This window comes from Brachyhypopomus gauderio, chromosome 13, assembly GCF_052324685.1.
Source record: "Brachyhypopomus gauderio isolate BG-103 chromosome 13, BGAUD_0.2, whole genome shotgun sequence".
NCBI classification, from domain to species: Eukaryota; Metazoa; Chordata; class Actinopteri; order Gymnotiformes; family Hypopomidae; genus Brachyhypopomus; species Brachyhypopomus gauderio.
The window spans coordinates 16,841,158-16,867,622 of record NC_135223.1 but is presented as its reverse complement, the minus strand read 5'-3'; the positions used below and the strand labels follow the sequence as shown (position 1 = coordinate 16,867,622).

Genomic DNA, 26,465 nt, shown 5'->3' with positions numbered 1-26,465 from the left:
AAGTGGGCGAAGAGTCATGTTTTGATAATATGCATGAATGCCTTGTTGTATTGTGAGTTTAATCCCTCTAGTAGTCTTTCATTCCCTCATTCTTCTGGTGCAAGGTTAGCTACAGGGGCTATGAAAAACTCCAATAGGTCACTTTAAATTGAGCTCCTCTTTGTTTGTACACATGTATGTCAGAAACATGCTTCAGGCTTAATTGAGTTTAGCAGTAGATTACACCAGTGGATCAGTGTCAGTGGATCTGTTCTTTAATGTGTTCCTTTTTAGAAAAGAGGCTTAGATGAGGAACCAGATGCCAAGTAGTCTTAAAATGCTTCTTGGCTTCTTTGATGACCATAGGTTGAGGGTCAATCGAAAGGCTTCGAAGGTTTTTTTTTAAACAGAAAGTAATACCACATTTGGGCTTTCCAAAATAAGTAATCTCTAATGTTCCTGATGATTTATTGATTTATGTGTTTTAGGCCTTGCTGTGAGAGGCTTTGCCAGACCAATCAAAACGTGTGAAACATAACTGGCCCAGGCGAAGAGAGCTAGCCAGCAGATGGACTGGATAGATATAGCAGCATGAAAGAAGATTGTCCACAAATGTTTGCCCCATTTTTCACTAAGCTTAATTTAATTAAGCAACTGATTTAAAAAAGAAAGAAAAATCTAAAGCCTTAATGTCTTTTTTAAAGTAAAAGTCAAAAGAATGTTAACAATACTTCCTGATATACAACAGCTTGGTTGATTGTGAAAATTGCTGTGCGCTGAAGATTGTACAAGACTTCATTACAGAAACACTGTATAAGAAAATATTACTTTATGTTTCATTCAATCTCTCAGAGCACTAGTGCTCAGGTCTCATAGGACGGCAATGCAACAGAGCATATAAAACCTGAGAAGGCGTGTTTCACCACAAGATGCCTCTCACAGCTTCCCCTGTCCTACTGCCTGTTTGATTCCCTGCATGACTGTGCTAAAATGAAGAAAGTGTTTACCATACTTAATTACAGCCTTGCTTCACCATGTCTGCCAGTGGGAGTGGGCCATTTGCTCATTTACCTGGGCACTGGTTTTGTCTGATACATACTGCAGTGCAGCACAGCCACAAAGGCATATTCCCATGGGTAGGGAAGATAACAGCAATGAAAGCTTTATACAAGTTAAGGCTAACAGACTGAGGTATACCAGTTTGGTCGATGATCAGTATACAGTACTTCAGTGTCCAATCTAGATTTGGTCATTTGAAACCTACACCTCAGATGAAACCTGATATGGATTTTGTAGAAATTGTATAGAAATTCCTTTAAGATATATAGGGAATGCTCCAAATATTTTAAACCCTTAAGATTTTAGGTCTACCTGTGATTTTCAGCAGGCAAGATAATGGTATTTTGCTACGGATAGTTACTTCAGGTAGATTAAATAATATTATACATTTACATTTACATTTACATTTACGGCATTTAGCAGACGCTCTTATCCAGAGCGACTTACAAAGTGCTTTGCTTCTAATCACAGAATACATCCTAGGAAATAGTACAGATGGGCCAGAATTCAAGACACCATTGAGTCAGACTACTACTAAACTACAGGAGTCAGTATCATTACCTAGTGTTTTGCAACCTAGACATTTGCCAAGAAGCACAAATAACCATAGACAGACATACAATTTAAGAACAACGGCAAGTGGTATCAGCTGAGTTAGTGCTCTGGTAAGAACTCAACAAACAGGTGAGTCTTCAGTCTACACTTGAAGATAGCAATAGACTCTGCAGTCCTAGCAGCTAATGGAAGATCATTTCACTATAACTCCCAATTATACAAAAGTTAACAAGTTAAACACATTAACATTTACATTTACATACACCCAACATCTTTATGATAAAGACATCCATGTGCTCTCTGGGTTTTCTAGCAATTTTCTATCCATAGTTTCTTCTACAATGTATATTAGAATTATTATTATTTTTTCCTTTTGTTGTTGCTTTTGTTCTTGCCCTTATAATTATTCATTTTTATTCACACGCAAAGCTAAAAATAAGCCCACAGTGCCCCAGGAGAAGAGGCTCACCCCAGAATAGGGTCAGTGCCCAGATGTCCTGCCCATCAGGGCTTCTGGGAAACAGGCTGTAATGAGCAGCGAGAGCTGAGAGGAGAGTGCTGGATCAGCCTGCAAGGGCCCACATCAGGTCACTCCATCCATGTCTGGACCTGGAGGAGGTTTTGTTGGCTGAAGCCTGTAAATGTGCCCTTGCTCGTCTTACCTGAGTACAATTACAGCTTTGATCTTGTGACAAGATCAAGTCATCCACCCTTCACCTCCACCTGCTGTACATGGGATGGGAGGACAAGAATGTTTCTCTTTCTATTCTCCATGTGCTTTCGTCTGAGGTCGGTCTTGTTATCATGGAGTTTGCAACTAGCACCACATTCTTTTACACTATATAAGTTGGACTTGGAGTTAAGTTTTATATTATTACGTACTTTTGAAATCCTTTCCAGTTTCCACATCACTTGTGAGGAAAATTCAGTTTTAATGATTGTGATTTGGCATTAAACTGTGCAGCTGTAGATAAAGGGAGCAAGCAGTGAATGAGACATTGTGAATTCGAGTCCTGGCAAGCAGGCTGTATCATCCCGCTCAATTAGGCATTAGCTAAATGTGTCAGAAGCCATGGATTTATGGCTCTGCTTTGCCTTACCTGACCCCAGTTTACCCTGAACACTGAATCTGTGCACAAATTGCACATTAAATCTGGTATTTACTTTGTGATGACTTTCCCTTATCTCCAAATGGAAGAACACCAACAGGTAGCCTTTTCTGTTATGTTTATACCCTGTAACTAACTATACTTCTACCGCCAGATTTATTTTACAGTGAGTCTGTGTTTGGGGTAAAGGTGTTGCCAATGCATTGCCTGTGGCACCTGTTCTGTCTTTCCATGGTTAGCCAAACCGCTGTCATCCCAGGTACTTTTTGGAAGTCAAGAGCTTGGGGCAGGGGGAATCCCCATGTCACACTTATATAAGCACATCTCAGATCTCTGTCACAGTTGGGGATGAAGCAGAAGGTCTGAGTCCACCAGAGGGTGCAGCTGTGATGACACAGATCTTTAAGTGTTAACCAGAGTGTGGGATTTTGTTGATATTAGAGATTTGCTTATATGAGACAAGGTGGTAAGCAGGAAAACCAAGTCATATTTAAGAGAGACTGCGCCATGAAGAACCTGACACTGGATAACTGTCTACAAATATTCTGTACTGCACAATTGTCCTAGAGAAAACAAAACAAAAAAAGGGTATTTCAGGAGCAGAAGAGGAGGATGTACTAAAGGGGACAGTGCACGACAAACATCCCAAAGATACAGTCTGTGGGTTGTGGATATGGCAGGTTATGTGAAAATTTCACAACAGGAGTGAACACAAGTGTACAGCTTTTCACAAAGAAATGTGGAAAAACACTTTGCGATAAAGTGCAAATCTATACCTGATCAAAGGCTACAGAACAGGACAGTTGTGAATATGAGATGTCAGCATTACCAATACATCTGTTGACCCTGGAAAGACTAAATACAGTGGAGACTGGAAGATACAAGGAAATTCAACTGTTTGCTGGCATGCTCTGGCAAACACTGTGTGAAGGTTTTTTGTGAAGATATTGTAAATATGGTGCTGGCTGCAACATCATTATGGTAAGTCTCCTAAATATTGATAGAAAAATCAAGTGTTTGCTAATGTATAATAATAGCAAACTGAAACCACTGGAGAAATGCGGTGTTCAGTTAAGACATCTGAAATAAGAAATCAGAAATGCAATTGATTGCATTGAGGTGCATTATAAGAATATCTTAGCAATAGACAGCATTGTCACTGTGGAATATCACACGGATATTTTGTGGATGGTGGAACACATTACAAGGGTGCAAAGATGTCTTTGTGGGTGAGTGCAAACATGAGATTGACCATGTTTGAAGTAAAAGCTGTAAAAAGGAGAAGTCCTGGTTGCCAGGGATCATCATTTGTGTGCAGACAGAAGCACAGACTTGACTACAAGAATGGAGCTGATACAGAAAACCAACAGCAAACCCAGAGAGTGCATTGATCCAAGGAGATGGCACTAAATCGTAGTTGTTTTGCTGCCAACCACCGAATAGTGCCATACATCTGTGAAGCAACAATGTTCACTTTATGTGGTGTTAAATGTGGCTTCTAGCATTTCATACTAGAAGGATCCAGTTACTTGACTACATTTTCCTCAATGTTTGGGTGATACAGATGTCTTAGCATGCCCTTGGGAACTTTTAGAGAAAATTCACAAACTCACTGGAGAAGTGTATGCACAGGAAGTCACCAGTTAAGACCAGTCAATGAAAAAAAAGGTTGTTTTTAACTCATTGCTGATTAATGTAAAAGCAGTTGGAGGTTCCATACATAGGGCATCTACTAACTTCTACTGGACTGAAAATTGACCCAAAGTAGGTTTGGGCCAGTACACATGCCTAGACCGACAGATGTCAAAGCTGTTCAGCGGATGCTGGGGATGGTGAAACACCTGTCCAAGTTCTGTTCTCATCTGCCTGACAACTGTGCAAGCCTGAGACAGTATATCCATCAGGACAGCACATAGGAATAGACAGTTTAGCATGAGGATGCATTTCTCAGACTGAAGAAGCTATTTCAGATGCACCAGTCCCAACGTACTACAATCCGGAAGAACTGACTGTCCAATGTGATGTTTCGGATACAGGTCCAGATGCTACACTCAAACAACTGATCGCATTTCTGAACAGCTCACTTACACAGACATAATGTGTAAGAATATCTTAGTCATGGTATTTAGTATGGAAATCTTTAACATATACATGTGTGGATGCAAAGTTACAGTACAAAGCAATTGCAAACCTTTAGAGATTGTAGTGTGTAAACCACTCTTAAATATTCTAAAAGGCTGCAATGAATGATGGTTCACATCCAGAACTATGATGTGAATGTAGTTTATGTTACTGGAAGAGACATTTTACTCACTGACACGTTGAGCAGGGTATACCTGCCAGAGTGCCGATCAGCAGAGCTGCTAGCTGCTGAAATAGAGATAGTTACTATAGTGGAACACCTACCTATTTCAGGAGAAAGGTTCCATAGGATTTGTCCTACTGCTAAAGGAGATATGTCACTACAAACACTCATCAAAACTATTCTGCAAGGATGGCCAAGTCACAAAACCATTTTCTTACTGAGTAAAATTTTCATTCCGAGATGAGTTGAACTACCAAGAATCATCCTTAAGGAAGAGTATACAGCTATACCACAGGATCTCAGGGGAGCAATCACCCAGTGTATCTGCTCCTCTCGTCTGGGGGTTGAAGGGAGAGAGTGTGTTGTACTGGCAGACTGTAAATGACTAAATAAAGACATTCATATTGAGATGTGAAATCTGTTGCTCAATGGACTTTAAGCAGCAGAAAGAAACACAAAATGCTTCAAAATCCATGGGAGAAAATTGGAAGCGATTTACTCGCCTGTGACGGTGAGGACTGCCTCTTCACCATGGACTATTTTTCAAACTTAGTCAAATCTACCAAACATAATGTGCAGTGCAGTCATTAGCAAACTGAATGGGCCATTTTGCCCAATGGGGTATTCCAGATATTCTGGATGCTGTGATTACAGACAGTGGTGGACAGTTTCATATCTCAGCACCTTTGGAGATCCGGCCAACTGTGGAGTGTAACGTTGGGGTGCAGCATGAAGGACGAGACACGGATCCTTGCTTTTGCAGCCAACGTCACTGCTTTATTAACAGTAGCGCAAGACAGCGCACACAGAAACACCTACACATACACGTAACGTGGAGAATCAGACAACGACAAGCACAAGACACTGCGCGAACGCACATTAAATAGACAGACCACATGAGCCCAGAGTGATTACGAGACGATCCACAGGTGGGACGGATGAACACACACAAACAACCACACCTACGAGGATCCATTGACGCAGACGGCAGATGCAGACGACGTAAACACGCCCACAGGGAGGGGTCCGGAGCTGTTCCGTAACATGGAGCTTGTAACACAGAATCTCTTCTATGAGACAGAACAACAGCAAAGCCAAATCAGCTGTGAAAACAACCACAACGTTTATGCAGAAAACAAAATATCATGTTCTGTTGTGGAACATTTTTTTTGTTTGTTTTTTCATTTTCAAATTATGTGATTAGGCTTTTTATACATCAGTGTAATCAAATTTAAAGAGATTTTCACTGAGCTTTGACAAAAAAGCCAATGTTCAGGACAAACCCATTATCAAAGAAATGGATGTTGAGTCGGTTAGTTAATATAACTATCTAGGTACAATAATTGTCATTGAGTTGTTGTTTAGTCCCCAGATCAGTTCTCTGCATGTAAGGGGCCTACAGCATTTATTTTGTTTGAGGAAGCTTACTTCTTCAACAATGATAAATCCTGAATCAAAACGTTTCATGAGACTTTAATCAAGTCTGTTTATGTTTATCAGTTATTTGATGGTTTTGTGACTTGGAGATGAAATACAGGAGGAGCCTAAATAACATTATGAACCAAGCCAGCAAGATCCCTGGAGTCCAGCAGTAAAGTGTAGTTGAGCTATGTGACAGAAGGTTTGGCCGTAAGGCCTGGCCTATCCTTTTGGACTGCCAATGTCCACTACACTTTGATTTTCCTCTTCTCCCATCTGGCACTCACTTTAGAATGCCCTTAACAAAGTGGTGAAAGTGGTTTTTCATGATGCAAGTTGCCTCAATGGGGACTTCACAAAAAAATTAATTAAAGGTCTAGTGAATATCCAATAAAGATAGCTAACTGCATCATAGCCTAGCTGTATTTTATGTATAAAACATCACCAGCTCTCAATCTCATGTTAACTGACATCTGCACTCTAAATAGAAGCTGGATTGACAAAACTGAAGTTTGAAAAATCCTAACTGAAAAAAATCTGCCATATCAACATAGTTTGCTATGCATGGTAGCATAGCAAATTGTATTTTTTGACTCTTGAAAATCAGTGCATTGCATAAATGGATTGGGTTGAAATATTCTTGAACATTTTTCTTATATGTATATGTATATGTATATGTATGAGCAGGGGTATAGCTCCAAATACTGCATTAAGCATACTAAGTTAGGCTATTAGCTTAATTATGTTATGACCCAATAATAAATATTAAGTTTTCGAATAAGTATACTCATGAAAGCACCATGGATATTTTCTTTTGTCTTTGAAGTGCTGGATGTATGAAAGCTCTGTGTGCGTTGAGCTGAACTTCTTTCAGTCACTTTGCTAAGGCACTGCAGGGTTCCTATGCATGCTTACTTAACTGAAGATTAAAGAAGATGGCAATTCAGTGCATCTTTATGGAATGGGAGGTTTTAAAGGGTGTATCTAGGGATAGAGCTGACTTGATTGAAGATGTTGCAGACATTGGTAGAATATTAAACGTATGAGACACTTGGTGCATTCTGAGCAAGCATCAGTGGTAGAGTTTTTGATTGATCCTGCTCTGGAACACAGCCAGGGGAATGCTTGAGATACACTTCAAGGCATCACTGAAAATAGATATAAGCTGTAATGTTTTTTATGCTAAATTGCTGTGTAATTCTCTTGCATAAGATATGTCTGTTCACATTTGCTAAACTCTAGTGCGTTGCCAGATTACCATGGTGTTAAGAGTGGGAGTGGTTGTTGTGGGGGAGAGTTTTGTGGAGTGTGGAGGCCAGGAAGTTGTGTAATTTACAGGACGGGGCAGGGTGCGGAAAGAGGAACTGTGTATGTAGATCTCTGGGAGCATGTGAAGTCGGGGTTGGTATAGAGAGCTGCTGTGGAGGTGCTCGGTGGTGAAGAAGGTGTTGCTGATACAGAGGGGAGGTAGTCTCTGGAGGCCTGGCTCCTGGTCCACTCTGCTCTCCTCACTGTCTGTCTACACTATATTCCTGCAGGAAACCTCAAAGTGCACATCACCAATAGCTTGTTAAAATGTTCATATGTGGGCTTACAACTGAGGCACTGGGGTGCCATAAAAAGGTGTATGATGCTCCTCTAAGATTAGATTTGTGAGGATTTAGAGGATTTATGTACGTGTGTGTTTAAAAGTGTAAAATTATGTCTGTAATTAAACATATAAACAAATATTTTCGTGTGTACATGTGTTATGTGAAAAATCTTTCATTGCAAATACACATAGTTGAAGATATGTGTGTATCGGGTATGCTGATATACCCGTTCAGATGGGGGAAAAAAACATTGTCAGTCTGTTGTTAGTCTGGGACTAAAGTGGAGACATTATTTTGAATAGGGCTTCCAGTGATAAAGTTGCATTAACAGTCTTCCTAAACCCAACTTTCTCTTCTCTGCTCAGAAGACATTGTGGTCAGTGGTTGGAAATAATCATACCACAGCACATTCAGGAGTTCATCAATGGAAACAGGAGCAGCCCTGTGTTTTTACACCACTCATCCTACTCCTTTTCTGTGTATCAGTAACTTTCCATTCAGTGTTGTCAGATAATTCATGATTTTACTGAGGCATAAACAGTGTAAGATAGGGGCCGCCATGCTTTCAAAATGTAGCAGTGAATATGACGATCAAGTTTGTCTGTGTACAAAGTGTACAAAGACTTCAACCAACAGACTATCATGTATATTTCAAACTATGTGGGCTGTGTAATGCAAAGTTAATTTAAAAACAAAAAAGGCTTTCCAAGTCAACAACAATCGGGGCCGAATGACATTAGCTGATCTGCTGGTCTGATCTGGATGCCTTGCACATTAGCGCCATGTTGTGTCCGTGGTTGAACACACAAGCCTCTCTGATTTCCGTTGCCACAGGTACTGTCGTTAGGCGCCGATGTCCTGCCCGAATACAAGCTGCAGGCGCCGCGGATCCACAAGTGGACGGTACTGCACTACAGCCCCTTCAAGGCCGTGTGGGACTGGCTCATCCTGCTGCTGGTCATCTACACGGCCATCGTCACTCCCTATTCCGCCGCCTTCCTGGAGGACAGTGGCCTGCCCAGCTGCAGCTACTGCTGCCCGCTCTGCGTAGTCGATCTCATCGTGGACATCATGTTCATCATCGACATCCTCATCAACTTCCGCACGACTTACGTCAACGCCAACGATGAGGTAGTGAGTCACCCACTGCGCATCGCCGTGCACTACTTCAAAGGCTGGTTCCTCATCGACATGGTGGCCGCCATCCCCTTCGACCTGCTCATATACAACAACGGCGAGGAGGTGAGAGCAGGGCGGGGCAGTCGTGGAAACCCCACCCATTTTCGCCTAAATGGTCTCCAAATAAATACATTAAAAATATATAATAATTGAATAAATTAAGATGTAATGCAATAACAGGCAAAAATAAGCAAGTAAATGTATTCAAATGAAATATTTATTTTTAAATAATAAAGTGCAAAAGTAATTTAAAGGTTAATTAATGACAAACCATAGTTTATTTTTTATTTTATGATCAGCTCAAAATACAAGAAAGTTTCTCTTAGGAGGCTGTATTCTCAATAAAAAGTATGGTGCTGCAGGATAAAGTTAAAATTTTCAATTTATAAATAAAAAATATGCTTTCATTTGAACTATAAGCAAATAAAAATCAGATGAAAGCAACAGCAAAACTGTAACAGCAAAATTCTGTGTAATATTCAAATGAATATAATTGTAATGACCATTAAAACATGAGTAGAGTAAGCCTAGGAAAGGCAGTGGCCTTTTACTTTTAAATATTTTTAACTGTGATGGCTTCTTTGTGGAATGAGGGGATAAATTAAGCTATGTGGCAAAACTCAAATTGCTTAGTTGTTTATTTACTCTGTTGGTATTGTGGCCTTTGTGAGATGGGTGTAATTGGTAGGAATGAACACAGCTCTGTCAGAGTGCAGAGAGGTAGGGGAATATAAATGAGTCATGGTAAAATCAGCCAACATGCCCCAATCACAAAAGTCTCACTCTTTCTCTTTCCTCTTTTAGATAATGGAGTGATTCTTTAAATTTCTCATAAACCATAATCCTGCAAAATGTATTATTCTCAGATGGATTATTGCTAGGGGTTGAAGAGCAATGGTATGTCAACAGAAAGCAATGCTGACAGTTTACAACAGGAATTTTTAGTAATACTCCGAAACAGTCTAAAATGGGTAAGAATCTTGCAGTGTGTGGATGCACACGATATGCAGATATGTACATAATAGCAGTTCTGCAGTAGTATATATTCTGTTCATCCTGACTAAAACTGACAACAGGCTTTACCCCATCACTCCATGAGATGCCCAACTTTTATAGATTTTGTGCACTACAAAGTTTTACTTACAACCCCAACTGCAGTTTTCAGCCTGAAATTACTTTAGAATTGAATATCTGCAGCAATTTCTGTAATTTGTTGCCTGAGTACTTTTTGTGTTTTTTGTGATCCAGGCCACTGAACTCATGTCAATTTCTTTTGTTCAAGACGACCACTCTAATAGGTCTCCTCAAGACAGCGCGCCTTTTGCGCCTGGTCCGTGTGGCACGGAAACTGGACCGCTACTCGGAATATGGGGCTGCTGTGCTCTTCCTTCTCATGTGCACCTTTGCCCTCATTGCTCATTGGCTGGCCTGTATTTGGTATGCCATTGGCAGCGTAGAACGCAATGGTTCCATTGGCTGGCTCAACACTTTGGCGGATCAGCTGGGGAAGCCCTACAATGACACGATCCCCAATTCAGGCCCCTCCATCAAGGACAGATATGTCACGGCCCTGTACTTCACCTTCAGTAGCTTGACCAGTGTGGGATTTGGCAATGTCTCACCCAACACCAACTCAGAGAAGATCTTCTCCATCTGCGTCATGCTAATTGGATGTGAGTATCAGGAATATAAACTATTTTCACTATTTCACTTCATCCATAATGCTCAGCCATGATGGTAGATAATATATGCATGCAGAAACATTTTTAAAACAAATTTAAAGCAAAGTGCTTTTATTCAATGAATAAGATACCTATGGAAGATTTGATAAAGTAAAAAAGAAATAGTACATTTCAAATACAGCACATTCCAGTGCTTTCCACTTTGACATTAAAGTACAACATTGAAGCATTGTGGATCATAAATGTAATCTAAAAATCCTACATATTTTACCTTTTCTGTACAAGTGAAACATATGAATGCACTGCACACCATTGTATCTGTGGCCATGCATTCATTTCCCTTCAAGCTTCGCTCTGTCCATTAATAAAAATAAAAAAGAACAATAGGACACTACTGGTGATAGGGCAGTGCACACTGCTTTGCATGTGTATTGTTATTCACAAGGACATCCGCTTTGTTCCGCTAGTATCTTGCAGTTAGAAAATGATTGGTTGCTTCTTTAGAATTTGCATTTCACTCATGCTAAAATGTGAACTTGTCTCATGTGGGATTCCCCTTTTCTCCTGGTTATAAGAACATTTATTATGTCATGTGACATCTACTTACTGCAGACTTCTACATTTATCAGACCTCCTGCAGTGCATTTACTACCATTAGAGGATCTCAGGACTTCTGCTTCTGGTGTTGTTTACCAAACTTTAATTCCAGTTTAGGTTCAGGAGGAAAAAAGCATCATCATCTTAATCCTAGTACAGTCAAATATGGAAAATGGCTCAAGCACTGGTGAAAGATATCAGACCTGTATTTCACCTTATATAAACCTTAAATGATCAATGCTTCAACACCAATCTACCTACATTTTTCAAGATGAAATAGTTTGATTAAAATTTAGCTGTTGCTACTTGTGTGTATAATTTGTTTGTGCTCTATACATTTTGGACAGCAGAGAGTTTCCCTAAAGCTGCATTATAATTTGTGGAAATGCCAATAAAGTTGCAAAATGTACCGAAGCATACTGTCTGTAACATGCATATATTCAGTGAGCAAGCACAAATAGCCTGACATTCAGTGATCTCTCTTTTCAGCCCTCATGTATGCTAGTATCTTTGGGAACGTGTCAGCCATCATCCAGAGGCTGTACTCTGGTACGGCCCGCTACCACACACAGATGCTGCGCGTGAGAGAGTTCATACGCTTCCACCAGATCCCCAACCCACTCAGACAGAGGCTGGAGGAGTACTTCCAGCACGCCTGGTCCTACACTAATGGCATCGACATGAACGCCGTGAGTCTCTCACACACACACACACACACACACACACATGCACGCAAACACACGCACGCACACACACAGTTATACAAATATGTTATTACGTTTTGGGTGTGTGTAATCACAAACACTTACTTTTGGTTTTTAGGGTACGTTGATGAGTTCAGTTGTTCTGCAGCACAAACGTAACTCTTCATCTCTCTCCTCTAAACACAGCTTGTGCTCCACGCCATGATCAATTCATGTTTTATCTTTCAGTATCTCATACTCACTAAAATGTAAATAGAATATATTTTGATGTAATTTAATTATATTGACGGTAAATATTAAATATTTTAATATTCCTTTATTGGAAATAAAATTAAATATAAAAATTGGTAGTTTTATTTAACGTACATATGCATATTTTCAGTGTATGAATATATATGTGAGAAGTGGTTTTCATGTGAAAGGGGAATCTTCTCTACAAGTAACAATACTGAGGAGATTACATAATTGGATCTTCACTTAAATGTGGCATTGTGTCCTTTTGTTGGGAGAAGTGTTGCTTTGTTGTGAAACCTCTGAACCTCTGAAGTTTAGGAATGATGTTCCTTAAAGTGTTTTGTCTTTATCTTCTGTCATGTCTTTTACAGAGGGAACAAGGAAAAACATCCTCCAGAGTTCAAAAGGTCAACTATATACACCAGTATTCTAACCTATAGTGAAGATGCCTCTTTCACATGAAAATAACCCACAAACATTCATATATATGTTCTAAAATGTACACACATATAAGTTAAATAAATGCATACACTAATTTAAAGCTTAAATAAATGCATACACTAATTTTACTTTTAAACGTAATATATAATATATATATATATAAAGTCAATGTTAAATAGATTTAATAAAATATATCAAATCATCTTCCAACATAATATATTTCCTATATGCATGGCTTAAACAGAAAGAGATAATTTTTGAAGTTACAGTTTCCCTCCCCTTTTGATGGTTTTACTATTTCCTTTTCCAAATGCAGCGATTTAATAATATTTTACTTGGGTAAAGAAAAAAGTGGTAAATCAAGTGTTCTATTCTGGGCTTTTCTCTCATTATATTCCTCATTATGAAGGGGAGATGGGCCAGTGGGGCGTTGTGGATTAGGTGGGTACTATAATATTTGGAAATGGCTCTGGGTGAAATTGAGTCCTTTCCTCCACCCACCTCATTCAATGTTTCATTAGTAATAATGAGGAAATATGGCAAATGCTTATGCCTGGGAAGAAAGACACATCATGATGAAAAAGAGAAAAATTAGGAGGCAGACATTAAATGGAAATAGGATGTTGTGACTGATCGTCTGAGAACGCAATGTTGGATGATGACAAGGTTTCTCATTAGTCTAAAGTCAGTTAAGTAACGTTGCATATATAAGAAGAAAAACAATCTTAAAATGTTAATTAGCTGCGTTTACATCCAGATCTGAATTCTCCTCTATGATCCCTGTGCAAGTCCAAATTTCATCAGGTCTTGATTTCCTGTTTAGGTCTTTAGATATGACCCTTGCTGACATCCTAAGTTGTTCATGGCAGATTTCTCTCACTCTCTCTCTCCCCCCCCACACACACACACACACACACCTGCCCAGGTGCTGAAAGGCTTCCCCGAGTGTCTACAGGCAGATATTTGTCTGCACCTGAACCGCACACTGCTGCAGAACTGCAAAGCGTTTAAGGGCTCCACAAAAGGCTGCCTGCGAGCCCTGGCCATGAAATTCAAGACTACCCACGCCCCCCCGGGTGACACGCTGGTCCACCAGGGCGATGTCCTCACTGCCCTCTACTTCATCTCCCGTGGATCCATCGAGATCTTACGCGGAGATGTAGTAGTGGCTATCCTGGGTAGGTTCTGTTTGGAGTCAGAAACTATTTAGAGTAATTGCATCAAGTACTACATTTCTAATTTTCTTTGCAATTTTAAGTCATATACTATACTACTTGAAAAATGATAGATGATGTCATTTGATGTCCTTCAGGCTTTGTGGTTTTAAAGTGCTACTTATTGAGAGTAAAGCTTCTGTCTTCTCCTTCGAACCTGTGTGGAAATAGGAACCACCATGTGTGGAGAAATACACCATGGTTTATGTGCATGTGTGTTTGTGTGTGCGTTAGAGAGAATTTGCCTACTCTAGTGCCATCTGCTGGCTCTAAAACTTTATTTCTTTATTGTACACAACAGTCATATTCACAGCAGCAGAAATACATGAATACATTTATTTTTCATGTAACTACAGAGAAATTTATTTTAATTTACATAACAACATCTATCCAATTTGATATTGTTGCTCTTTTTTCCACAGGAAAGAATGATATATTTGGTGAGCCCATCAATCTGTATGCTCGGCCAGGGAAGTCAAATGCTGATGTGAGAGCTCTGACTTACTGCGACTTGCACAAGATCCTCAGAGAAGATGTATTGGAGGTGCTGGACATGTACCCAGAGTTCTCTGATCACTTCTGGAGCAACCTGGAGATCACCTTCAACCTGAGAGATGTGAGTCACTGCCTGCAAGCCATAGAGCTGACCTCCTACTCACCCTCATACTCATCCTCCTGGTATACAACACATTTGACAGGCAGTGGTGGAATGTAACCATTACTACATTTATCTTGTCATTTCAGACCAACATGATTCCTGGGTCTCCAAGCAGCGAGGATTCTGACTGTATCGGCTTCAACAAACTACGAAAAAGAAAGCTTTCATTCAGGCGTCGAACAGAAAAAGGTACTGTCCCTGTTCACCCAAGCTCTCACTGGAGTCATGAACCTTTTTTTTTTTTTTTCAAACCTAAAGGGATGAGTGATATTACAATACATGCAAATAATTATGAGGCATGAATACTTCTAACAGTAATGCTAATCTGTAACACATGTGAGTGAATTACCTTGGTATGAACATACTGTCTTTGTGCTTCATCAGATGACGCAGATGCTGGAGAGATCAAAAAGAACCAGAAGCCTGTGTGGCGTAACAGGAAACAAACCAGAAGTAAACCAAATCAGGGACTAAAACCAGACTGGGCAGGGCCTCACAGTTCTATCTCCTCCCACTCCAGTGATGATGAGGGGGAGGAGTCTGTTCATACATGTCCCGCCCCTCCAACTACACTGCTAGAGCTTTCTCAAGCACAAGGCACTTCTATGAGCTTCAATGACAACATTGAAGCGGAAGGTGACCCTAAGACAAGCAACACCTGCAACGCACTGTCAGGTAAGACACAACTAAGCTTGGAAATAGAGTTAAACTAAACTCTGTCTGGTTTTCTTAAAGCCTACAATGTATTAAGTGGGTAATGGTTGTCTCTATTAGCAAGCCACTCTCATGTCTAAGACATTCTAAATGCAGGATTACAGTAGGAAAAGGATCAATGAAGGAAACATTATGCACTACACAAGCCATCCCCCAGAGGTTCCTACCAGGATCAGAAGGCAATCAAATCTCACCTAGCTTTTAACCCACCACCAAACCACTTTTTTTCAGGCAGATTTTTGGAGTCTGGGGCCTACCACTTCTCTGTTCATGCCTGTCTCTACAGCCCAGGGCTAGATGTTCTCACCAGGCCCCTCAGATGTAATCAGTACTCAGATGAGAGTGAAACCTTTTGATCAAGGTTTCTCTTTCATCTGGCTCTCACCCTGGTTGAATGTAAGAACAAAATGAATTGGCTTTTCAAATGTATAACTCTGTACAATTCTATTCATTGGCAATTCCATCTGAGACTATTATATTACATAATGTTCAGAAAAGATCGCTGCTACCGTCCTTGAGTAAAGAGTGAAAAATGACTTTCAAAAGAATAAATCATAACTGTAGTTCTTTACATAATACATAACTTTGGCTTCATTTGTTTATTACATTTCTCTTAGATGAAGAATATGTACCATAAGTATTTTTTACCATGTACATAAAGGGTAATTTGGTACAGTTTGCTCCACAGTAAAGAAATTGGTGTCAGTTAGCACTACAGAGGTACCGTAATTCCTGCATACGTCTGCATAAATGTTTGTAATTGTTATATGTTGGCTGTATCTCCCTTCCTCTCTCTCTCTCTCTCTCTCTCTCTCAGGTGCTCTCTCAGGGGTGTCCAACATCTTTAGTTTCTGGGGCGAGAGCCGCGGACGCCAGTACCAGGAGTTGCCCCGCTGTAACCTTCCCTCCCCCCCGCCGCACCTCCACGTGCCCCTGCACAGTGTCTCCAGACAGCAGCGGAGTCAGCTGGAGAGCAGGCTGGACATGCTGCAGAAACAGCTTAACAGGCGAGGGAGGCCCTCACACACACACACACACACACACACACGTCAGCATGCCTGAACGTGCCTGCGGCTAACATGATAAGTTAGCATGACATGTGCATAAGCAGTTTGTACTTGAAGGTCGTGGCGTTAATTTATTAAAAGTCAACAAGCCCTGGATAATTTTAGCAAACTCTGGATCATTGAGCAGTGTGTCACCTTCTGCTTTTGAGAGCCTTACACAGATATTTTGTACTACACCGGAGCATGGTGTGTTCCATATGGCACTAACTCAAAGAAAAATCAATAGCTGCCTGTAGGTCTGATTTGATGAGAGAATTCCCCCTCATTGAAAGCTGGATTTGAGTGCACTGCTCCCTGATAATGTCAGATAATAATCTGATCATTGCAACTGGTTGCAATGCAAATCAGTACTGTTGATGCTACTGAAGGTCATCAGACAGTTCATTCAAACTGCCCTTAAAATAAGTGCTTATTTAAACTATCTTGCATTTTTAACTATTACCCTGGCACTTTGAATACATAATTGCTGCTATCTATAATCAGTTTAGGTGACCATGATGTTTACGTTTCATGCACAGAGCAACTGTAAGTTCATTATGTGAGTTTAGTGTGCATCTATAATTACTACTGTGATTATGCCACTGCAGAATGAATTTAACTGTCAGCAATTATTTCACTTCTCCTGCTCTTTTTACACGTACTCTCTGAAATCTGTAACTGATTGATTGGCGTGCGTGTGTGTTTTTTGCAGGCTGGAGACTCGTATGGCCACAGATATCAGTACGATTATGCAGTTGCTGCAGCGGCAGATGGCACTGGTACCTCCTTCCTACAGTACAGTGTCTTCCCCCCCCCAGGCGTGCTCATATCCTGAGGCTGCAGCAGGACTCGCACAGCCTGTCACACCTGGGGAGTCCGAGACTCTTACCTCAATCTCACAGGTTCCATCATCTCCATGATTACTCCATAATGTACTGCTGAACAACACAGTTTAGCATGCACATGTATTAATTTCCTTTTTGAGAAATTTGTTTAAACTCAATCAAAAATATTTTTCTAGAAAATTTTTTTCTAATTAAATACATTTCCCCAAATATCCTTAGAATACAAATGTCAGCTTGTCATGTGTCTCTTCTGTCCAGATCCTGGACACACAGGATTTTGAAGAATTCCAGGCTAAGTCTTGTGAGTTGTCCCGCTCCATGATGGAGCTTCATCCAACAGAGACTCTCTTGCTCAGCCCAGGGGACATTCCTCTCCAGGGCATCTCCAACCTGGGTGCCTGTGGAGATCCACTAGACCCTGACACCCAACGCCGGTTTTCCCTCCAGGAGCCGAAGGCCCCTCTGGACTCAAGGACACCACAGAGACATAGCTCTAACCCTGGGAGCTAGGGAGGGAGGAGAAGAACCCAAAGGGTGACGGCAGGAAACACAGATTTTGAGCAGAGCACCCAGAATTCTCTGCTTCTGCCTCTCACTCTTTCTCTTTCTTGCACATCTCATGGGGGGGTCCCTGTCCTTCATTCTCATTTTTTGCACTGAGAAAAGAATGTGAACAGGGGGAGGAGACAGCACCCATCTGTGCATGACGGTCCTCTGCTTTTCTGTTGCTGGAATCAAACTGTTGATGATCCAGATCAACCTGCAGGACTTAAAGACATAATCCACTGATCTCAACACAAGGCCAGTGGCTCTTTTTGACACCTGTGGTCTAAATGCCCTCAAGATGAGGTGACGCATTACCAAGCTGACATTTAAAACGGACACAAGGAGCAGCGAGAGGGTGTTGACCATTTTCCACTATTTTTGGCTTTTGTTAAAAAGTGGAATGATCACCCTTGGGGCAGCTCCCATGTCCAAATTGTCCCTTTACTGCTGTTATCCAATACTGGATTACCATTTATGAATAATAATGAAAACTAATAAGTAGCCATTATGTCTTGCACTGAAATTTTTCAGAATCTTTATCTATATCATGTCCGCGGCGCTTCCGAAGAAAAAAAGAAAACAGTTCTTTAACTTTTTTGTGTTAGCTGGCCTAACAGAGAAAAAAAAGTGTCTCTTCTGTCCTGTCATTCTGCACACTGGATGGGCTGGTTTGCATTATTGTGTAATTAGGGGTGTGACTGAAGCCATGCCATTACTGAACATATCAAATTGCTGTGCACTGACACTGGGTGGCCTGGGAAAGAAGGAGAAAATGAAGAATATGCAAAACCAAGCAAAATAAGACTGTTTGTGTTCAATGCCGGATGATGTCAAAGGTGTTTGAAGGTATGTCCTAGCTCACACTGGTTAAAGATGTTCAGATGTTAAGGACGTCTTGGTTAATCAGATGGCCTCAGCAATACTTATCTCCAGAATCCCCAACCCCAACCATGTTAAGAAAATCTACTGCCAATGTGTTTAATTACAGCATTTTCTTCCAGAAACACACAAAAGTAAGCACCAAAAATGCTAAAATACTTCATTGATATAAAATTCCAACTAAAATAATATTGGTAGGTGGTAAAATGGGACACTACCAGTGTTGTTGTAATTAATCTTTTAGTAATGTTCTTCTAGTTATTCTAGCATACTTGGCCCAGAAATGTAATCAGGCTCCTGAAGCAAGTGAGTATGTGTGGTACTTAATTTTAAGGTAATTAGGGTACTTCTGACATGCTCGTGGTAAAAGAACAAACATTTAATACATAGTCTTGCATTTCAGTATAGTCTACACTTCAATATTTCAGTGATAGCTTTTTTAACACCAAGCGCTCATTCTCTCTCTCTCTCCCTAACTCTCCCTCTTCCTCTGTCTCTCCCTCTGTCTCTCCCTCTGTCTTTCTCTCACACACACACACACACACACACACACACACACACATATATATATATATATATATATATATATATATATATATATATATATATATATATATACATGTATGTAGGTGGAGAGATGGAAAGAAAGAAGAGTATGTCTGTGAGTATATGTGTGTGCAGTGATATTATTATAAAGTTGAACAATAGCAATCAATGTGCACTGGATAACACTTTAAAAGAAACTTCACAACTTGATCCAGCTGAAGAAACAGAAGGTTCTCCAGTCAGTGGCATATTTTGCTCTGGGAGTTATTGTGGGGTGTTCCACTTCTCCACCAACAAGCACTATACACACTAACCCTTTTTCACCAACAAATTTAAGTATTGTGAAAGGTTTATGAATTTGTAACTGAATATTTCATATTTCAATTTGTTTGAATTCAGGCATATATACATATAATATAATTGGTTGTTTTGTTTGTACCAAATACTACTTTAATTTTGCAAGAGATCATTGCAGATTATTTTGCAAGAGAATATTTATGGTAAGGAATTGAGTAAAGGTTTCTGGTTGGCACCATTTGTCCAACAGTTGTCCACACCATCTTCTTAGATCTTTAATTAACTATGATTATGGGGGGAAATAGGTGATTGAAAGTGTTGCACATATTTGTCTGTCACAGACGTCTGGTCTTGTTATCGTTCTTCTCATTATCTCTGCCTGCTTTATCTGCTCTTACAAATTGTTTGTTCACCATAAAGTTGTCCACATAATTATTATATTGTCGCAGGAAGACTCTTAATAGCAAATCTAGGATATATGTGCAGTACTCAAAATATTTTAAGGGAAGGACTATCAGTTTTTACGTACTGCACATATAATAGTGAATCATAGAAATTAATCCTAGATTTGCATTCCTACACTGAATTTTTAAATGTCATGTTGAGTTATGGCAAGTATCCCTATATAAAGAGTAACAACACTGGTTTGAGAGCATTATTAGCTGTTCATGTTTTGTGCTGGTGCACTTTTATAACCAAAGCCACACCCACTGAGCCTCTGACTTCTCCCCCAAAGTTTGAGGTCTGTAAGATTTTGTCAGTCTCTGAATGGCTTTTGCAGGGAGAAGTGGTATTAGAATAAGACACTGGACAAATCAACTTGATCCGTTGACAAAATATGGTTGTATGGCCTTTATCAGATTTATTATCCAGGTAGTGCAATGACTCCAACAATATTAGCTAAATGGACATTGCAACACGTATACTCTATACCAATGCTATAGTGTCTTGGAACACGGTATTCAAAAATTCTGTTCATGCATTCATAATGAAAAATGTTTAGCACCGTAATATTGTCATAACCTTCACGTGTTACCATTTTATCTCCTATGATATGTAAACATAATATCTGTGTCTTGTTATTCGTTTAGTGTACTGATGTGCACTTTAGAAGCTCCCCTCCTACCCAACATGTAAAAAAATTTTTAAGAAATGTTCTCCCTCTGTTATATCTACTTATCGCTCTAACAGCTGTTGAGGTTTGTAGATATTTTCTTGGCTTTAATTTATTTTGGTACCGCATTTACACTGGACTGCTTGTTTTCTCCCTATGTACTGTACATAAGAGAGTCTTGTAAAGGGATCTGTTCTTGGCGACTCACAGACGGCACTATGCAGACTCTCCCTTGGCATGCTTCGAAATGCAGAAACTGTAGATGAAAAATATATGTTTGATTTTTAAAAAGCTAAGTATGTGAATACCTATGTTCATATTAATAATGATTCATATATAATATATAATGACAAAGACAATTTTATCTTTGTGCACATTTTATTTGCATGCTGCACTGAATGGACAGAGGTGTAAAGGCAGCTGATTTGCTGTTGAATTTAGAATGTGTAGACAGATGCACTGTACCTCCAGGTCACTTAAGAGAGTGATTTCATGTACTCCCAGGTCATGGAAGAATGGACATTGTAAAATTGGAAACTACTGTAAGAATGCTAGAGTGACAAAATTTTGAAATCATAAATAACTGAATTATGGCCAGAAAATATTGTAAGATGTTCATATTGATCCTTATCAGATCCACTCCAGAAAGCTACGATAATGGTCTTGATTGTGCTATAGAATCATAAATGGTTGACTTTATAAAATTTCTTTCTTTCAATAAACCTGTTTGAAAACAAAGGAAATATAAAATATTATTTGTGTTATTGCTTGTATGAATGTGAGTTTAATTCATATATTTACCACTTTTACCACTAGTTGTGTCACATAGCTGAAAATGTCAGCAAATGGCAAGAAAAATATCAAAGACTTGGAATTTATTTGGATGAATACAGTGCCAGCCTGTATTTTACTTTTTTATTGGTAGGTCATTTTAATTTGAGTTTTAAAAGCAAATGTCAAAACAAACCTTGTGCTTTATTGTTTAAAATATAAACATAGAAGAGGATAGTGAGGTCAAATATGTTTTGTGAATGCACACAGACAGTGTATCTTCTGTTATTCTAGGGACATTTTATATGAAAACTGTAATTATAGGAATATATATTTTCTTATGTCATTTTTTCAGTTTAAACGATTGAGCGTCCAGAAAAATAAAAACATTAACCTTCCTTTTTCAACACTTTAAAGGACACTGTAGTTTTATTTATTATTCAGAGGTTTGTTTCAGCTCTTCTGGCATCTGGATCTTCATTCACTATTGATTGTACACACACACACACAGTAAGATCAAGATGATCGAATCCTTAATTGCATTTGAAAAATGGAAATGGCAATCTGCAACTCTAAACAAATGCCAATTTTTCCAGTTACTAGAAGACTGCTCTTTTAGTTTCATTTATATAGTGCATAAGCTTAAAGAGGTCTTTTACAAGACATGCGTATGTTTCAAAACAGGTCGGGATAAACAAATATATCTGCAGAATTTCAACATGCAGGTCAGCATTGCAAGTGCAGCCTACATTACAGGCTTGATTTATTGCTATCAAAATAATGCAATTTTTAGAATTGATAAATCCCCCCCCATCTCATTAGAATGTTCTAATGATAAGTGTAAGGTTTTTGCTGAATTCTCTTTCATTTTGAACAGCTTCATATAAGATAAGATAAGTCTTCTTTGTCTGTCTGAAGACAGAAATTCATCTTTGACATGGCTTTACAGATCACAAATATACACACAATCACAACAAAAATCCATCTTATACCATATACTACCTATTTTGAGTTCAAAATTGTAGTTGCCGAAGGAACAAAAGATCTCCTATACACATTTTTCCGAGCCAATGGGACTTAATATCTCCTTCCTGATGGAAGTAACTGAAAGTGTGTGTGTAATGGATGAGATGGGTCTGTAGTGATCAGGGTAGCTTTCCTAATCACTGCTCGCTCATACAATGCTTGTAATGGTGTCTGTCGTGAACCTGTAATTTTACTTCCTTGTCTCATAATACGGGACAGTTGTGTTTTTTATTTGACTGTGAGAAAATTGTACCAAGATGTGATGTTGAAAGTGAGGATAGATTCAATGAGTGATCGATCAACTGTTAAGATGTCTGTGCTTACATGAAAAGTCCTGAGCTTCCTCAGCAAATTAAGTCTTTGCTGTGCCTTCTTATAAATAGTGTTGCTGTGGTTTGTTAAGGACAGGCGATTGTCAATCTCCATTCCCAGATATTTAAATGACTCCACCTGTTCTACCAACTGGCCCTGAAAGCTGAGAGGCGGGCCTGGGGATGTGGTTACTTCCCTGACTCCTCCATTTCCACAGCACAATTCTTTCGTTTTAGATATGTTCAGTTCCAGGTGAAAATCTTTAAACGAGGTCAACAGCCTCCATTAACCTGTTATGTCATACCAGAATGCCCCTTGAGCTTTTAGAGATTGAACCTGGAACACAAAAAAAAATCTCACTCTTAAAATCTAGCTGTCCTCTAGACAGAAAATAAACAGGTTTCAGTGCACTGTGAAATGGTCACTTAATCAAAAAATGTACCTACAGAGTCTCAAAACAGCAGACATCAGAACTCTTCTAAAGATGAATTAACCAAATCTATAATATTCCATTTTTATATTCCACTTTTAGGAAGGATTATATGCTTGTACAATTTTAGGCTCAACCGTTACACCTGTAAACTGTCTATACTGGTTCTTCTTGGTGTCAGTGGTGCTTTTGACACAGTAGACCATTGTATATTGCTAAACTGTCTAAGAGGCTGGGTTAGCCTAACTGCTATTGCTCTGAATTAATTCCATTCATATCCAACCAGGCATGAGTACTATGTCACACTGTGAGAGCAGCTCTAAAAACTATGTGGTATCCTGTGCGGTGCCCCAGGGCTTGCTTTTGGGATCGGCACTCTATAATCTCTGCTTGTTTCCATTTGCCATTTGTCAGTAAATGTAATATCTCGTTTCACCAGTATGCAGACCACACACAATTATATATGACACTAGTTACTAACCCTCCAGGATTCTACTGGCTTGATTTTTGTCCTGGATGGACCATCATTTTCTGTAACTCATTGATGAAAAAAAAAGAATGTATCATCATTGGGAATGATCGTAAATGCACTGATGAACTTAACTGGAGTCTCTCTCAGTCAAGGCATCATATCAAAAACATAGGCATTAAAATGACTAAGCTTGAAATGCCATGTTAGCAATGTCTCAAGAACAGTGTTCTATCATCTTCATAATATAACCAAGGTCAGAATTATCCTCGCAGCAAACCCTTCTGCATGCATTTGTTTCATTATGTCTGGACCACAGTAATGTGCTGCTAGCAGTTAAGAAACCTGTGTGTGTGTGCTGCATGCACAAAGATAAAAGAACACCAATCCTTAACAAGTTGCACTGGCTACCTGTGCCACTAAGAATTGACTTTAAAAACACTACTTTTAATTTTTAAGTGCTTCCATGGTCTTTTCTCACTCTTTATTGATACTTTCCATGGCTCTGTAGCAGTTTGATCATGAGGTACGTTCCCTCAAGACAAGAGCCCTCAGATCAACTGATAAAAAATAACCTTGTGGTGCCTACTGCACAACTAAAGAGCTGTTTTTGATGCCATGGCCCCAAACTCTGGTACTACTTTCGTGAGTGCTCCTGATGACTTAAATGCCATCAAGACGAACATAACAACATTACATAACGACTTGACTATACATTATTACCTTGACTATTTTTTTTTTATTGTTTGCTTTGATTCAGTTACATTTTTATTTTACTTATTTATTTTTATACATTTTCTATTGATTTTTAAATGTGTCAATTTAAAATCATATTTAGCTATATTAAAAATAGTTTTTGAAATATTATTAATATTATTGACAAGTATCTAAGTAAACTTTATTGCAGTTTATTAGTTTTTGCCCCAAAGCCTTATAAAGACATGCATTAGTATCATAAAAATAAGCAAACCTTCCACCATTATTTTATGATTTATGATTTAGGATTTCCTGTTTGTTGTCCTCTATTTATTATGTAGTTATCAGCTCGAACTGCTATTATCCGGACACTAATATTACCCCGTTTCCCCCTCCCTTCCTTTACTGACCCCACCCTTCTAAGCATTACCAGTACGACAATGTAGCCACCAGATGGAGACATTAAACAACAGTTATTACTTTAAAGAGAAACAAAAACCACGGTACTTTCCTCCTTCGTGATGGGTATAAACCTCTAATTTCATAGCTTGATCTTAACCATGGACACATGTAAAAAAATAAAAATATTATCATTAAAAATTTTGGCCAGTGGCTCTCAACACCCAAGAATCAATTACTTCGAATAGTCCTCTGAGAAGGAAAATGTAAACGTTGGCAAAAGTTCCGATCTTGCTTTAAATCCTACATGTAAATTCTATTGTTGATACGTTTATACAAAGCGTGATGTGGGGAAAAAGGGTGATAATGGCGGCACGCAAATATAAGTAGTTTTAACGCCAGCGGCCATCGTCACCTTTCTGATGGTCTACTCTATTTGCCGTCATTCGTGTAACCACCAACGAGATTTCGTAATGTACGCATATGCCAAAGACTTGACCATTCAGTGAGCGTACCCAACAACGACTGGGTTTCAACTGGCCCGTAAAAGGAGCTATTCTTATTCATTGTACGGTGTAGTTGTCTATCACTTCGCACTACATATGTTGAACTGATTGAGCACCCTATATAATACAAAGAAGTAAAAAAAATGATGTATCATCATCTTTAAAGCATTTGTGTTCATTTTATTGATTGTATATTTTAGACGTTATTTAGACCAATTTCAATTGCTGATGACTGCAAGCTTTTCTAAAGTACTTGAGAAACATGGTATTCCGATGAAAATGAAACATAGATTTTGAAATGCTTATAAACTCCAAGCATAAATTATTAGACAAATAAAGGAAACCAGATATAGGAAGCGACCCAGACAAAATCCGCTGAGGTTCAACGTCGTGTTCCTTTCGAAACAGTTAGAAACAATGTATCACGATTGAATGTAGCCAGCACTCAGATAGGAGTTACATGTTGTCAAACTCTCTTCTTCCAATACGCGAGTGGACGTCACAGCTGTCAATTAGGTTGTTGGTAACCTGATTGGGCGAGGACCGTTCAGAGGGCGGGAACGTTACACTTCGGTCAATGAAGAGTGCTGAACAGGAGGGGCGGATCATCGTGAGGCGAACCATACTACAGACGCCCGAGAAACTGTCAAATATAGTGTACAAACGGTGAGTGTTACTGAATTGTGCTATGTCAGTAGAGAGATAAGTTACCAGATAAAGTGTGTGCGTACGCCTTGAGTGTGGTGGGTTAGTGAGGTTCAGATATCCACGGTGGGATGTTGACTTTGGATGGGACGTCTGTGTACAGCTCGCAGGAGTGCTGTAGGTTAGTTAGCATGACTGGCTAGGGAGCTAGGGTGCTAGGGTGCTAGGGAGCTAGGCTGTTGGCTGGGTCGCATCGCTCCCAATGAGCCAGAGAGTGACACGGCCCAAAAGATATGGCTGTCTGTGAAGTTATGCAAGCGGGTTTTCAAGGCTGTGATTTTTAGTGACGTTCAAATGGGACAATAACGTGGCGACAGTCATTTCTTAAACTGTCATATTTTCGGATAGGATATTTGGAGCTATGGGATCCCTGTATATGTTTTTGGCGACTTGAAGTTTATTAAAGTTGACGCCAACTTATTTGGCTCGTAATGATA

The 26,465-nt window shown here is 39.4% G+C and overlaps 2 protein-coding genes across 14 annotated transcripts in view; both read left to right on the top strand.

Moving 5' to 3' along the window:
• The window catches only part of kcnh2b (potassium voltage-gated channel, subfamily H (eag-related), member 2b), a 153,562-nt gene extending 134,248 nt beyond the window's left edge, over positions 1 to 19,314 (top strand). Inside the window, exons 6-16 of one of the 2 annotated variants that reach the window (XM_076971323.1) lie at positions 8,853 to 9,260; positions 10,480 to 10,870; positions 11,966 to 12,165; positions 12,786 to 12,821; positions 13,781 to 14,033; positions 14,492 to 14,685; positions 14,814 to 14,916; positions 15,112 to 15,402; positions 16,259 to 16,448; positions 17,200 to 17,389; positions 17,591 to 19,314. In XM_076971323.1, the coding sequence (XP_076827438.1) occupies positions 8,853 to 9,260; positions 10,480 to 10,870; positions 11,966 to 12,165; positions 12,786 to 12,821; positions 13,781 to 14,033; positions 14,492 to 14,685; positions 14,814 to 14,916; positions 15,112 to 15,402; positions 16,259 to 16,448; positions 17,200 to 17,389; positions 17,591 to 17,842 (2,508 nt within the window). In that variant the 3' untranslated portion in view covers positions 17,843 to 19,314. The remainder of the gene's footprint in view (positions 1 to 8,852; positions 9,261 to 10,479; positions 10,871 to 11,965; positions 12,166 to 12,785; positions 12,822 to 13,780; positions 14,034 to 14,491; positions 14,686 to 14,813; positions 14,917 to 15,111; positions 15,403 to 16,258; positions 16,449 to 17,199; positions 17,390 to 17,590) is intronic. The other variant, XM_076971324.1, reaches the window with a different exon arrangement.
• Positions 19,315 to 25,859: 6,545 nt separating this feature from the next.
• The window catches only part of LOC143474048 (uncharacterized), a 63,119-nt gene continuing 62,513 nt past the window's right edge, over positions 25,860 to 26,465 (top strand). For all 12 annotated transcript variants that reach the window (XM_076971311.1, XM_076971317.1, XM_076971312.1 and 9 more), the window contains exon 1: positions 25,860 to 25,989. The gene's annotated coding sequence lies outside the window, so the exon portion shown is untranslated. The remainder of the gene's footprint in view (positions 25,990 to 26,465) is intronic.